Source organism: Eschrichtius robustus, chromosome 15, assembly GCF_028021215.1.
Source record: "Eschrichtius robustus isolate mEscRob2 chromosome 15, mEscRob2.pri, whole genome shotgun sequence".
Lineage (NCBI taxonomy): Eukaryota > Metazoa > Chordata > Mammalia > Artiodactyla > Eschrichtiidae > Eschrichtius > Eschrichtius robustus.
This window is the reverse complement of record NC_090838.1, coordinates 88,030,841-88,044,960: the sequence shown is the minus strand read 5'-3', so window position 1 is coordinate 88,044,960 and position 14,120 is coordinate 88,030,841. Positions and strand designations below refer to the sequence as shown.

The following is a 14,120-nucleotide window of genomic DNA, read 5'->3' as shown; positions in this document are numbered from 1 at the left end:
AATCACTGCAGCTGGGCTTTTGGGGTACCTTCAACCAGTTCTGCAGGATCATTTCCTCAAGCCGTAGGTGGAAATTGCCTCAGTGAAGTGTGCCGACACTCCCACCTTAAGGGGTACATTCTGTTTTAGACTGGCTGGTGAGTAGTATCAAGTAAGCTTGATAAAGTTGAGTGTTCTTAGTCTCTAAAGTTTAGACTCCAGCAGTCTGTAATGCAGTCCTGAAAGCTAGCAGAGAGGATAGAATGTTCTGTGCAAGCAGCATTCACCTGTGTCATCTGCCTCATGGTAGTGTGCCTTATCACAGGGTTTTTGAGGCAGTGTTTAGCCCTAAGGAAGATCCTGTTAAATTGAAGAGATTTTGTTTTTAACAGTAGATATATCAAATTTCATTACAAGTATATATAAGGCATTTGGTCGATTAAATGTACATATATACACACACATTCATTGTGGTGCTAGTGAATTCCAGTATTATATGCACTGGAATACGCACCTAATACCTTAAAGTACACTTGTAAAAATGATCTGCAGTAAATAAGTAATATAGGTAGATAATAGATAATATTACCCCTCTAAACATAGGGAAACTGAGACAGAAAAGGTTTAACTAATTGAATGGGGCTGGGACAGCTTAGGCTTTTAGTAGGCTACTTTGCACATTTACTGCATCTAAAGCTGGCATATTATAGATGCACTAATACATCTATGAAAATGACAATTTTGCTTGGATCCAGCTGAGAAACCATTGCCAACATGGTTTCTTGTACTCTAGGAGTCCTAGCCGTATTTTACCTGTAATTAACTGTCACTCACATTCTTTTACACAGGGCCATCCAGAGTAGAGACGTGGCCCAGTTCAGGAACATCGTAACGCAGTTGGAAGCTGATTTAGACATTACCAAGAGACAACTAGGGACAGAGCGCTTTGAAAGGTAAGTGTGTCTCTATGCCACGTTCAGCCTGGAAAGCACTGTTCCTTGGATAACCATAGATTTTGGTTATTTCATGATGCTTAGATTTTAAAGCATGATTTGAACTATAGTTCTACGACAGTGTTAATAATGTCGCTGGATATAAAGTTTAGTAAAAGTCTCAATGTTTTGCTTTAGGGAAAGAGCTGTGCAAGAACTTCGCCGCCAGAATTACTCAAGTAATGCTTATCATTTGAGTTCCACGATAAAGCCAAATGCAAAATGTCACTCACCAGAACGTGCTCACCGTCGATCTCCTGACCGAGGCCTGGATCGATCATTAGAAGAGTAAGTGGTTTAAGGATCCATTCTTCGGGAACCATATAGCAATAAAAACTGAATATCTGAGGGGGTAAGAAAACTCCCTAACAGTCTACCATTAATAGTGCTATTTAAACATCATTACATAATTAGATATGTAGACATAAAAATATTTTGATAATTAGTTTTATATAAATATGTTAAAGAAAGGTCTATTTTATCTAATGTCTACATAAATTATATTTTTAAAATCTGATTTTCTTTTTATTTCTACAACATACAGTTTTTTCATATACTTTCATTAACAAAATATTGGCTAATTATTACAGCACCATAAAATACATATACTTCAGGAAAATAATAGGCTAATTTTTCAGAGGAAAATATTTTAGATATATTCCTGTATGCCACAAATTTCGTAAAAACATTTTTATTTAGAAATAATTTCCAACTTACAAGAAGTTAACTAAAATAATACAAAGAACATCTGTGCAACCTTTTACCCATACTCACTATTATTAAAATTTTACCACATTTGCTTTTTCTGTGTTTATGACACAACACGTGCTGTCTCATGCACTCACACTCTTGCACTTGTTCCTCCCTCTCTCTCTCTCGCCCTCTCCCCACCGCCCCCAACAGACATTTTTTTTTTTTTTTTACAATAACTAATACCTCCAGTTTGAACCATCCTCACAGGTTTCTCCCTTGCCTCCTTCCGTTCTGTATTTGTACATCCTTTCTTCTCCAGTGAGAGCCCTGGTTTAACATCAGCACATTTGCTCAACAACAGCAACACAGCAACACAGGTATTCATTTGCTCAACCCCAGAATGCATCTAAAATACTTTCAAAATGTCTTCATCTATGTTACTACAGTAAACAGGCTGTTTACTGTTACTACAGTAAAAAAAGTTCAGAATCTGTTTGCAATTCTTCCTTTCTATCCCCATACATTACCTTTCCCAAGTCTTGAAGGCATATAGTCAAATACTGTGTTCATAACTTACTTGAAGTAATTCTTTTTTTTTCCCTTTTCACTGTGTTTATGGTATACATTTGAAATACATTAGATTCATTTGTTTCAATTTGCTTTCATTTTTCATTTTTGTTGATTATGTTGAGATATCCTAAGAAGAAGAGATGTCTTTCCATTTGTTTAAATTTGCTTTGTGTCTTTCAGGAATGGCTTGTATTTTTTTTCTTTATATAGGTTTTGAACATTTCTTGTTAAGTTCATTCCTAAAGATTTTATTATTTTTTGTTGCTATTGTAAACGGGGTTTCCTCCATTCATTGTATCTTCAAAAGATGCTATTTTTGCATGTTAATTTTCTATCACATTACCTTGCTAAATTCTTTTACTGTTTCATTAAGTTTTGTCATTGATTCTTTAGGGGTTTCCAGATATACTATCATGTCATCTGCAAAAAGAGATAATTTTATTTCTTCTTTTCCTGTATGTATCTCTTGAATTGTATTCTCTAGTTGATTGCATTTGCCAGTATCATCAGAATAATGATAAATAGCTGTGGCAAAAGTGGACATTCTTGTTTTAATTCTGACCTGTGGTGAGAATGCCAATGGGGTTTGCCCATTAAGTAAGATACTGGCTTTAGGATTGAGGTTTATATGTTTTATGATATTAAGGAAATACTACTCATTACTATTTTTTCAAGACTTTTTATTAGGAAAGGATGCTTTTGTCAAGGGCCTTTTTATCATCTATGAAGATATGGTTTTTCTCTTTAGAACTATTAATATGTGAATTATATTAATAGATTTTCAAGTATTGAACCATCTTTGAATTTCTGGCATAGCCCCTACTTGGTCATAGTGTATTATTTTCTTGGTGTTCACTACTATTTCATTTACTTTAGATCTGTGGTGTATCAATATTCGTAAGTGATATTGGTCTGTAATTTTCTCTCTGTGCTATGTCTATCAAGTTTAGATATCAATGTTATATTTGTTTCAAAAAAAGAATTTGAGAATTTTTTGTTTACCTTGCTTTGAAACAATTTATATAGTTGGGGATTATTTGATCTCTAAAGATTTGGGTGAGTTTACCTGTCAAACCACATAGCCTTGGTTCTTTTTTTTTGTGGGGTGTACTTCCTTAATAACTTTTTCTATTGCTTTTTTTTTAAAGCCTTGACACGACTTCTTTTTTTTTAAAATTTATTAATTAATTTATTTATTTTTGGCTGCGTTGGGTCTTCATTGCTGCACGCGGGCTTTCTCTAGTTGCGGTGAGAAGGGGCTACTTCGTTGCAGTGCGCAGGCTTCTCATTGCTGTGGCTTCTCTCGTTGCAGAGCATGTGCACTAGGTGTGTGAGCTTCACTAGTTGTGGCACACGGGCTCAGTAGTTGTGGCTTGCGGGCTCTAGAGCGCAGGCTCAGTAGTTGTGGTGCACAGGCTTAGTTGCTCTGCGGCATGTGGGATCTTCCCGGAGCAGGGCTCGAACCCGTGTCCCCTGCATTGACAGGTGGATTCTTAACCACTGCGCCACCAGGGAACTCCTCTGTTGCTTCTTTGGAAATTGGTCTTTTTAAGCTTTCTATGTCTATTTGTCTAAAAGTTATCTAGGTTTTCAGTTATCTAGGTTTTCAAACTTATTTGCACAGAAGTAACCAATGCAATATCTTATAAATTTAAAAATTTCTTCTGTATCAATAGTTATATCCTATTGTCATTTCTCATTTGTATATGTATGTTTCTCCCTTTTGTTGTTGATTACCTTAGCCTATGGTTTGTTTACTTTGTTCATTGCTTCAAAGAACCAGCATTTTGATTTATTGATTTAATCTGTTTTTCTTTCTTATTAATTTCTGTTTTTATTTATATTATTTCCTTCCTTGTGCTTTTTCATTTACTTTGTTGGGTTTTTTTCCCTAGAGTTTTGAGTTAGAAATTTAATTCATTTATTACCATTCTTTCACTTTTATTGATGTAGATATTCAGAGGTATGAATTTTGCTGTGATCACTGCTTTAAATCTATCCCATAGATTCTGATCTATAGTGTTTTTGTGATCATTATTTTTCAGAAATTCTGTAATTTCTGTTTGTATTCTCACTTTTACCCAAGAGTTATTTGATAGAAAATCTTTTAATTTTCAATGAGAAGAGCTTTTTTGTTTGTTTTGGTTTCATTTTTAATTTCTAATGTTATTGCATTGTGATCAGAGACTATTGTCTATAATATTTCTATTTTATGGACACTACTGATGTTTTCTTTGTACTTTACTGCATGATCAATTTTTGTGAACAGTTCATGTGCACTTGAGAAGATATATTCTTTCTTATCAGAGTATAGTGTAATATATCTAAAAGATTTGCCTTTTAAATTTTATTTAGTTCTTTTATAATGTCGTTTAATTTTTGTTCACTTGTTTTACTAAGAATGGTGCTTTAAAATCTATTATTAGTATGTTTTTATTTTTTCTTATGTCTCCTATAAATTTTGTTTTATATAGGTGGTTTGCTGTTTTATTTGTGGCATAGATATTCTGAACTGTCATATCTTTATTGTGAATGTGGCTTTTATGAAGTGTTATTTTCTGATGCGTTTAATTTTTTTGGAAGGAGGAAGGACTTGATGCCTACTTTGTCTGGTATTAGAGTTACAACTCCTGTTTCCTTATTGTCTCCATTTGCCTGGTAGATCTTTGTCCATTACTTTATTTTTAACTTTTTTGAATCACTGCATTTTAAGTATCTTGCTTTTATATAGTATGGATTTGAGTTTTGCTTTATGAATCATTTTGAAATTTTTTTAAAACAGGTGAGTTAAGCTCCTTCATATTATTGATATAACTGTTAAATTTGGCCTCAACTCGGTCATATCATCTTATGTTATGATAACCGTGTTTACTGTGTGATATTTACTCTATTTGGTTATTCTTCTTTGCTTGTGAACATTTCTTTTGATATTGAAGAAGTTTTGTGTTTTATTATAATGGTTACCTTTCTATTAATACTTTTAATAGTACCCTTAAAGTACCCTATTTTTTAAATTTTAAGTTTTTGCTGTTAGTCTTAAATGGTATCCTTTGGCTGCCACCTATTATCCAGACAACAGTCAGTGTACTTAATTTACTTTCCCCCAACCACTGATCTGTTTCCTGTTCCTATAGTGTTGCCTTTTCAGGTTGTCATATAAATGGAATCATGTGGTATGCAGTCTGTAGTGGCTGACTTTCACTCAGCACTACATATTTGAGATTTATCCGGCTTGTTGCATGTATCAGATATTATTGGATATTCCTTTTAACTGCTGAGTAATATTCCATTGTGTGACTGTAACACAGTTTTGTTTTGCTTTGTTTTACTTTTTTTTATTTTGAAATGATTACAGCAGTCTCACAGGTAGTTGCAAAAATAGTACAGATAGTCCCACCATATCCTTCCCCCAGCTTCCCCAATGGCAATATCTTACAAACCAGGAAACTGACACTGGCATAATTAACCAGTCGATGGGCCTTATTCAGTTTTCACTAGTTTTTACACACACTTGTGTGTGTGCACAGTTTTTTTACACAGAGAACATATGACGCCACCATAGTCAATGTTCTGAATTGTTCCATCAGCCCCGAGGAGCTCATTCCTTCATGATACCCTTTTATAATCACAGCCCTCTCGTTCTCCTCCCTATCCCTGAGCAAACACTAATTTCTTCTCCAGCTCTATAATTCTGTCCTTTTGAGAATGTTGTATACATGGAATCACACATGGGATGTCAGTTTTTGAGACTGGTTTCTCTCTCTTAGCACAGTGCCCATGAGATCCATCCAAGTTGTGTGTGTCAATAGTTCATTCTTTTTTATTGTTGAATCCACAGTATTCCATGACATGGATGTATCACAGCTTGTGAAACTGAGTGAAAAAATACATTGTATCTGTTTTCTTTCACAGAAGCTGAGGGAAAAATCCTAAGTCTTACCAAAGTAATATTAGAACACATTTTTTTATTCATCATGAAATCACTGAGTTGAAAATATTAATCTACATATTTTTTTTCTCTCTTATAGGAATCTTTGCTATAGAGATTTCTGACACGTGAAAAGATTCTTCATATCCTTGGGAGAGGTCAGAGTTTCAAACTGATTTTTTTTTTTTTTGCTATATGATTGCATTTATCTTTTGAATGCTTGCCAATGTTAAATGAATTTATTAATGTTGCGCCTCTGAATCTCTCTTTTCATGTGCCATATCACAGTGATCTGAGATGACTTATAAAAAACAAAAATGCATATGGCTCTTTCTATCCATACAGTAATAGTGAGTATAAAATCTGCTTACTTCACTATTGAACACTGTTATGTTAACTATCCAGAGTAAATAAAGAAGATTATAAAAAGAGGGAAAAGTGTTTTTACAAAACTGATTTTTTCTTTGTGATTTATGCTTTCATGGCTGGACAAGTTGTGCCACAATAGGCACAGTTTACCAATACTGGCCTGGGACCCCATATTCCATTTTGGAACCAACGTGACATTAACTCTAGGCCATAATCTGACTTCAAAGCAGTAGATAGTACGAGCGTGTCAGGGTTTTTAAATACATAGTGTTGTACCACTAATTAACATACATTTTCTGCAGTTGTTTACCCCTACTATTTTTAGAAAGGTAGGTAATGCTATATCTGTCAAGAATGTAAAAATTAAAAAAAATCTGTATTTTTAATATGTTTTTCTTTAAAATATTAAAATACTGCAATCAACTTAATTGCCATTTTATTTATTTATTTTTTGCCTGTGGCAGCTGTCTATAATGTAGAGTACCAAGTTCAGTGATGTTTCCTCATTTCCCCTAAATTCTCCTAAATCTCTTAACTTTTCTGTCCATAGACTTTGATTTAATGTTGATATTACAGTCTGAACACTACTGGTAAAAGCTATTTGTACTCTTGCCATTTTAATAATTTTTAAAAAGCCCTGTCATTGATAATATTCATATGATGCAGACAGTGTCTCATTTTATAGAGTCACTATTCATTATAACTACAGTAATGTAGGATAGTGCCCTGATTTAGGTCTTGTTTATGCATTAGCACTCTAATGTTTTTCACCATAAATTTATGCTCTATATTCACTTTACTTTGATTTTTAAAAACCTTGAGGTTTACACAGCTAGTTCAGGACAGTCATTACAGATTGGTTTTAAAAATTGAATAATTAAAAATAAGATGTTATCTTTTAATAAACATGTTACAGAATAATATACAAAAAGTTTTTCTTCCTGGTATTAAATAATATACCAGTAGATATGCAAAATTAACCTCTGCTAGGTAGCAAAGCATCACAACATTTATTTTAGTCTCTCCACCTCCTAGAAGAGCTGATAAGGAGCTGAGTGTCACCTGTTGTGTGCACTTAACATATATTGGGGTTAGCTTCTACTGCACAGCAAAATGAATCAGCCATACATTATACATATATCCCCTCCCTTTTGGATTTCCTTCCCATTTAGGACACCACAGTGCATTAAGTAGTGTTCCCTGTGCTATACAGTATGTTCCCCTCAATTGTCTATTTTATACATAGTATTAATAGTGCGTATGTGTCAATCCCAATCTCCCAGTTCCTCCCACCCCATCCCTTTCCCCCTTGGTATCCATACATTTGTTCTCTACCTCTGTGTCTCTATTTCTGCTTTGCAAATAAGGTCATCTATACCAATTCTCTAGATTCCACATATATACATTAATATACAATATTTGTTTTTCTCTTTCTGACTTATTTCACTCTGTATGACTCTCTCTGATATTGTAAGTGGAGAGGGCAGTATGAGGGAGAGGGGTGTGACAGAAATAGGAATGAAGTATGTCAGAAAATATTTCCATACTTGATTAAAAGTATACTGTACTTGACTTGTGCCATTAATCGCAGAATACTTAAAAGGAAAATTATATGGTAAGTATAAAGGGGCCAACATTATCCAAAGGTAGAGAACCCTTAAGTGTATTCTATGCTAAAATTCAAAGAAAAGATTATTTCTTATGGTAATATATTTTTTACTTAAATTAATTTAGTTAATTTGGCTGCATTGGGTCTTCGTTGCTGTGCGTGGGCTTTCTCTAGCTGCGGCAAGTGGGGGCTACTCTTTGTTGTGGTGCGTGGGCTTCTCATTACGGTGGCTTCTCTTGTTGTGGAGCACAGGCTCTAGGCATGTGGGCTTCAGTAGTTGTGGCACACAGGCTCAGTAGTTGTGGCTTGAGAGCTCTAGAGCGCAGGCTCAGTAGTTGTGGTGCACGGATTTAGTTGCTCCACGGCATGTGGGATCTTCCTGGACCAGGGCTCGAACCTGTGTCCCCTGCATTGGAAAGCGGATTCTTAACCACTGTGCCACCAGGGAAGTCCTTATGGTAATATTTAAGAGCATTTATTGTTTTATTTTATTTTATTTTATTTTTTTGTTAGTTTCTGCTTTATAAGAAAGTGAATCAGTTATACATATACATATATCCCCATATCTCTTCCCTCTTGCATCTCCCTCCCTCCCACCCTCCCTATCCTACCCCTCTAGGTGGTCACAAAGCACCGAGCTGATCTCCCTGTGCTATGCGGCTGCTTCCCACTAGTTATCTATTTTACATTTGGTAGTGTATATATGTCCATGACACTCTCTTACCCTGTCACATCTCACCCCACCCCCTCCCCATATCCTCAAGTCCATTCTTTAGTAGTTCTGCGTCTTTATTCCCGTCTTCCCACTAGGTTCTTCATGACCATTTATTTTTTTCTTAGATTCCATATATATGTGTTAGCATACGGTATTTGTTTTTCTCTTTCTGACTTACTTCACTCTGTATGACAGACTCTAGGTCCATCCACCTCACTACAAATAACTCATTTTCATTTCTTTTTATGGCTGAGTAATTAATATTCCATTGTATATATGTGCCACATCTTCTTTATCCATTCATCTGTCGATGGGCACTTAGGTTGCTTCCATGTCCTGGCTATTGTAAATAGAGCTGCAATGAACATTGTGGTACATGACTCTTTTTGAATTATGGTTTTCTCAGGGTATACGCCCAGTAGTGGGATTGCTGGGTCATATGGTAGCTCTATTTTTAGTTTTTTAAGGAACCTCCATACTGTTCTCCACAGTGGCTGTATCAATTTACATTCCCACCAACAGTGCAAGATGGTTCCCTTTTCTTCACACCCTCTCCAGCATTTATTGTTTGTAGATTTTTTGATGATGGCCATTCTGAGCAGTGTGAGATGATATCTCATTGTGGTTTTGATTTGCATTTCTCTAATGATTAATGATGTTGAACATTCTTTAATGTGTTTGTTGTCAGTCTGTATATATTCTTTGGAGAAATGTCTATTTAGGTCTTCTGCCCATTTTTGATTGGGTTGTTTGTTTTTTTGATACTGAGCTGCATGAGCTGCTTGTATATTTTGGAGATTAATCCTTTGTCAGTTGCTTCATTTGCAAATATTTTCTCCCATTCTGAGGGTTGTCTTCACATCTTGTTTATGGTTTCCTTTGCTGTGCAAAAGCTTTTAAATTTCATTAGGTCCTTTTTGTTTATTTTTGTTTTTATTTCCATTTGTCTAGGAGGTGGGTCAAAAAGGATCTTGCTGTGATTTATGTCATGGAGTGTTCTGCCTATGTTTTCATCTAAGAGTTTAATAGTGTCTGGCATTACATTTAGGTCTTTAATCCATTTTGAGTTTATTTTTGTGTATGGTGTTAGGAAGTGTTCTAATTACATTCTTTTACATGTACCTGTCCAGTTTTCCCAGCACCACTTATTGAAGAGGCTGTCTTTTCTCCACTGTATATTCTTACCTCCTTTATCAAACATAAGATGACCATATGTGCGTGGGTTTATCTCTGGGCTTTCTATCCTGTTCCATTGATCTATATTTCTGTTTTTGTGCCAGTACCATACTGTCTTGATTACTGTAGCTTTGTAGTATAGTCTGAAGTCAGGGAACCTGATTCCTCCAGCTCCGTTTTTCTTTCTCAAGATTGCTTTGGCTATTCGGGGTCTTTTGTGTTTCCATACAAATTGTGAGATTTTTTTGTTGTTGTTCTGTGAAAAATGCCAGTGGTAGTTTGATAGGGATTGCATTGAATCTGTAGATTGCTTTGGGTAGTATAGGCATTTTCACAATGCTGATTCTTCCAACCCAAGAACATGGTATATCTCTCCATCTATTTGTATCATCTTTAATTTCTTTCATCAGTGTCTTATAGTTTTCTGCATACAGGTCTTTTGTCTCCTTAGGTAGGTTTATTCCTAGATACTTTATTCTTTTTGTTGCAGTGGTAAATGTGAGTATTTTCTTAATTTCACTTGCAGATTTTTCATCATTAGTGTATAGGAATGCAAGAGATTTCTGTGCATTAATTTTGTATCCTGCTACTTTACCAAATTCATTGATTAGCTCTAGTAGTTTTCTGGTAGCATCTTTAGGATTCTCTATGTATACTATCATGTCATCTGCAAACAGTGATAGTTTTACTTCTTCTTTTCCAATTTGGATTCCTTTTATTTCTTTTTCTTCTCTGATTGCTGTGGCTAAAACTTCCAAATCTATGTTGAATAATAGTGGTGAGAGTGGGCAACCTTGTCTTGTTCCTGTTCTTAGTGGAAATGGTTTCAGTTTTTCACCATTGAGGACGATGTTGGCTGTGGGTGTGTCATATATGGCCTTTATTATGTTGAGGTAAGTTCCCTCTATGCCTACTTTCTGGAGGGTTTTTATCATAAATGGGTGTTGAATTTTGTCAAAAGCTTTCTCTGCATCTATTGAGGTGATCATATGGTTTTTATCCTTCAATTTGTTAATATGGTGTATCACATTGATTGATTTGCATATATTGAAGAATCCTTTCATTCCTGGGATAAACCCCACTTGATCATGGTGTATGATCCTTTTAATGTGCTGTTGGATTCTGTTTGCCAGTATTTTGTTGAGGATTTTTGCATCTATGTTCATCAGTGATATTGGCCTGTAGTTTTCTTTCTTTGTGACATCTTTGTCTGGTTTTGGTATCAGGGTGATGGTGGCGTCGTAGAATGAGTTTGGGAGTGTTCCTCCCTCTGCTATATTTTGGAAGAGTTTGAGAAGGATAGGTGTTAGCTCTTCTCTAAATGTTCGATAGAATGAGCCTGTGAAGCCATCTGGTCCTGGGCTTTTGTTTGTTGGAAGATTTTTAATCACAGTTTCAATTTCAGTGCTTGTGATTGGTCTGTTCATATTTTCTATTTCTTCCTGGTTCAGTCTCAGAAGGTTGTGCATTTCTAAGAATTTGTCCATTTCTTCCAGGTTGTCCATTTTATTGGCATATAGTTGCTTGTAGTAATCTCTCACAATCCTTTGTATTTCTGCAGCATCAGTTGTTACTTCTCCTTTTTCATTTCTAATTCTATTTATTTGAGTCTTCTCCCTTTTTTTCTTGATGAATCTGGCTAATGGTTTATCAATTTTATTTATCTTCTCAATGAACCAGCTTTTAGTTTTATTGATCTTTGCTATTGTTTCCTTCATTTCTTTTCATTTCTGATCTGATGTTTATGATTTCTTTCCTTCTGCTAACTTTGGGTTTTTTTTGTTCTTCTTTCTCTAATTGCTTTAGGTTTAAGGTTAGGTTGTTTTTTTGAGATGTTTCTTGTTTCTTAAGGTAGGATTGTTTTGCTATCAACTTCCCTCTTAGAACTGCTTTTGCTGCATCCCATAGGTTTTGGGTCATCATGTTTTCATTGTCATTTGTTTCTAGGTATATGTTGATTTCTTCAGTGATCTCTTGGTTATTAAGTAGTGTATTGTTTAGCCTCCATGTGTTTGTATTTTTTACAGATTTTTTCCTGTAATTGATATCTAGTCTCATAGCATTGTGGTCAGAAAAGGTACTTGAAACGATTTCAATTTTCTTAAATTTACCAAGGCTTTATTTGTGACTCAAGATGTGATCTATCCTGGAGAATGTTCCATGAGCACTTGATAAGAAATTGTATTCTGTTGTTTTTGGATGGAATGTCCTATAAATATCAATTAAGTCCATCTTGTTTAATGTATCATTTAAAGCTTGTGTTTCCTTATTTATTTTCATTTTGGATGATCTGTCCATTGGTGAAAGTGGGGTGTTAAAGTCCCCTACTATGATTGTGTTACTGTCGATTTCCCCTTTTATGGCTGTTAGTATTTGCCTTATGTATTGAGGTGCTCCTATGTTGGGTGCATAAATATTTACAATTGTTATATATTCTTCTTGGATTGATCCTTTCATCATTATGTAGTGTCCTTCTTTGTCTCTTGTAATTGTCTTTGTTTTAAAGTCTATTTTGTCTGATATGAGAATTGCTACTCCAGCTTTCTTTTGATTTCCATTTGCATGGAATATCTTTTTCCATCCCCTCACTTTCAGTCTGTATGTGTCCCTAGGTCTGCAGTGGGTCTCTTGTAGACAGCATATATACGGGTCTTGTTTTTGTATCCATTCAGCCAGTCTGTGTCTTTTGGTTGGAGCATTTAATCCATTTACATTTAAGGTAGTTATCGATATGTATGTTCCTATTCCCATTTTCTTAATTGTTTTGGGTTTGTTATTGTAGGTCTTTTCCTTCTCTTGTGTTTCCTGCCTAGAGAAGTTCCTCTAGCATTTGTTGTAATGCTGGTTTGGTGGTGCTGAATTCTCTTAGCTTTTGCTTGTCTGTAAAGGTTTTAATTTGTCCGTCGAATCTGAATGAGATCCTTGCTGGGTAGAATAATCTTGGTTGTAGGTTTTTCCCCTTCATCACTTTAAATATGTCCTGCCACTCCCTTCTGGCTTGCAGAGTTTCTGCTGAAAGATCAGCTGTTAACCTTATGGGGATTCCCTTGTATGTTATTTGTTGTTTCTCCCTTGCCGCTTTTAATATTTTTTCTTTGTATTTAGCTTTTGATAGTTTGATTAATATGTGTCTTGGCGTGTTTCTCCTTGGATTTATCCTCTATCGGACTCTGTGCTTCTGGACTTGATTAACTATTGCCTTTTCCATATTAAGGAAGTTTTCAACTATAGTCTCTTCAAATATTTTCTCAGACCCTTTCTTTTCTCTTCTTCTTCTGGGACCCCTATAATTCGAATGTTGGTGCATTTAATGTTGTTCCAGAGGTCTCTGAGACTGTCCTCAATTCTTTTCATTTTTTTTTTCTTTATTCTGCTCTGCAGTAGTTATTTCCACTATTTTATCTTCCAGGTCACTTATCCGTTCTTCTGCCTCAGTTATTCTGCTATTGATTCCTTCTAGAGAATTTTTAATTTCATTTATTGTGTTGTTCATCATTGTTTGTTTGCTCTTTAGTTCTCCTAGGTCCTTGTTAAATGTTTCTTGTATTTTCTCCATTCTATTTCCAAGATTTTGGACCATCTTTACTATCATTATTCTGAATTATTTTTCAGGTAGACTGCCTATTTCTTCTTCATTTGTTAGGTCTGGTGGGTTTACCTTGCTCCTTCATCTGCTGTGTGTTTCTCTGTCTTCTCGTTTTGCTTAACTTACTGTGTTTGGGGTCTCCTTTCCACAGGCTGCAGGTTTGTAGTTCCCATTGTTTTTGGTGTCTGCCCCAGTGGCTAAGGTTGGTTCAGTGGGTTGTGTAGGCTTCCTGGTGGAGGGGACTAGTGCTTGTGTTCTGGTGGATGAGGCTGGATCTTGTCTTTCTGGTGGGCAGGTCCCCATCTTGTGGTGTGTTTTGGGGTGTCTGTGGCCTTATTATGATTTGAGGCAGGCTCTCTGCTAATGGGTGGGGTTGTGTTCCTGTCTTGCTAGTTCTTTGGCATAGGGTGTCCAACACTGGAGCTTGCTGGTCGTTGAGTGGAGCTGGGTCTTGGCATTGAGATGGAGATCTCTGGGAGATTTTCACCGTTTGATATTACGTG

General features: G+C 35.5%; 1 protein-coding gene across 14 annotated transcripts in view; it reads left to right on the top strand.

Annotated features, from left to right (window-relative positions):
• TSGA10 (testis specific 10) overlaps nucleotides 1–6,827 on the top strand; it is a 101,630-nt gene extending 94,803 nt beyond the window's left edge. For 13 of the 14 annotated variants that reach the window (XM_068564202.1, XM_068564201.1, XM_068564197.1 and 10 more), the window contains 3 exons: nucleotides 828–932; nucleotides 1,110–1,259; nucleotides 6,263–6,827. In XM_068564202.1, the coding sequence (XP_068420303.1) occupies nucleotides 828–932; nucleotides 1,110–1,259; nucleotides 6,263–6,287 (280 nt within the window). In that variant the 3' untranslated portion in view covers nucleotides 6,288–6,827. The remainder of the gene's footprint in view (nucleotides 1–827; nucleotides 933–1,109; nucleotides 1,260–6,262) is intronic. The other variant, XM_068564191.1, reaches the window with a different exon arrangement.
• The last annotated feature ends 7,293 nt before the right edge of the window (nucleotides 6,828–14,120 follow it).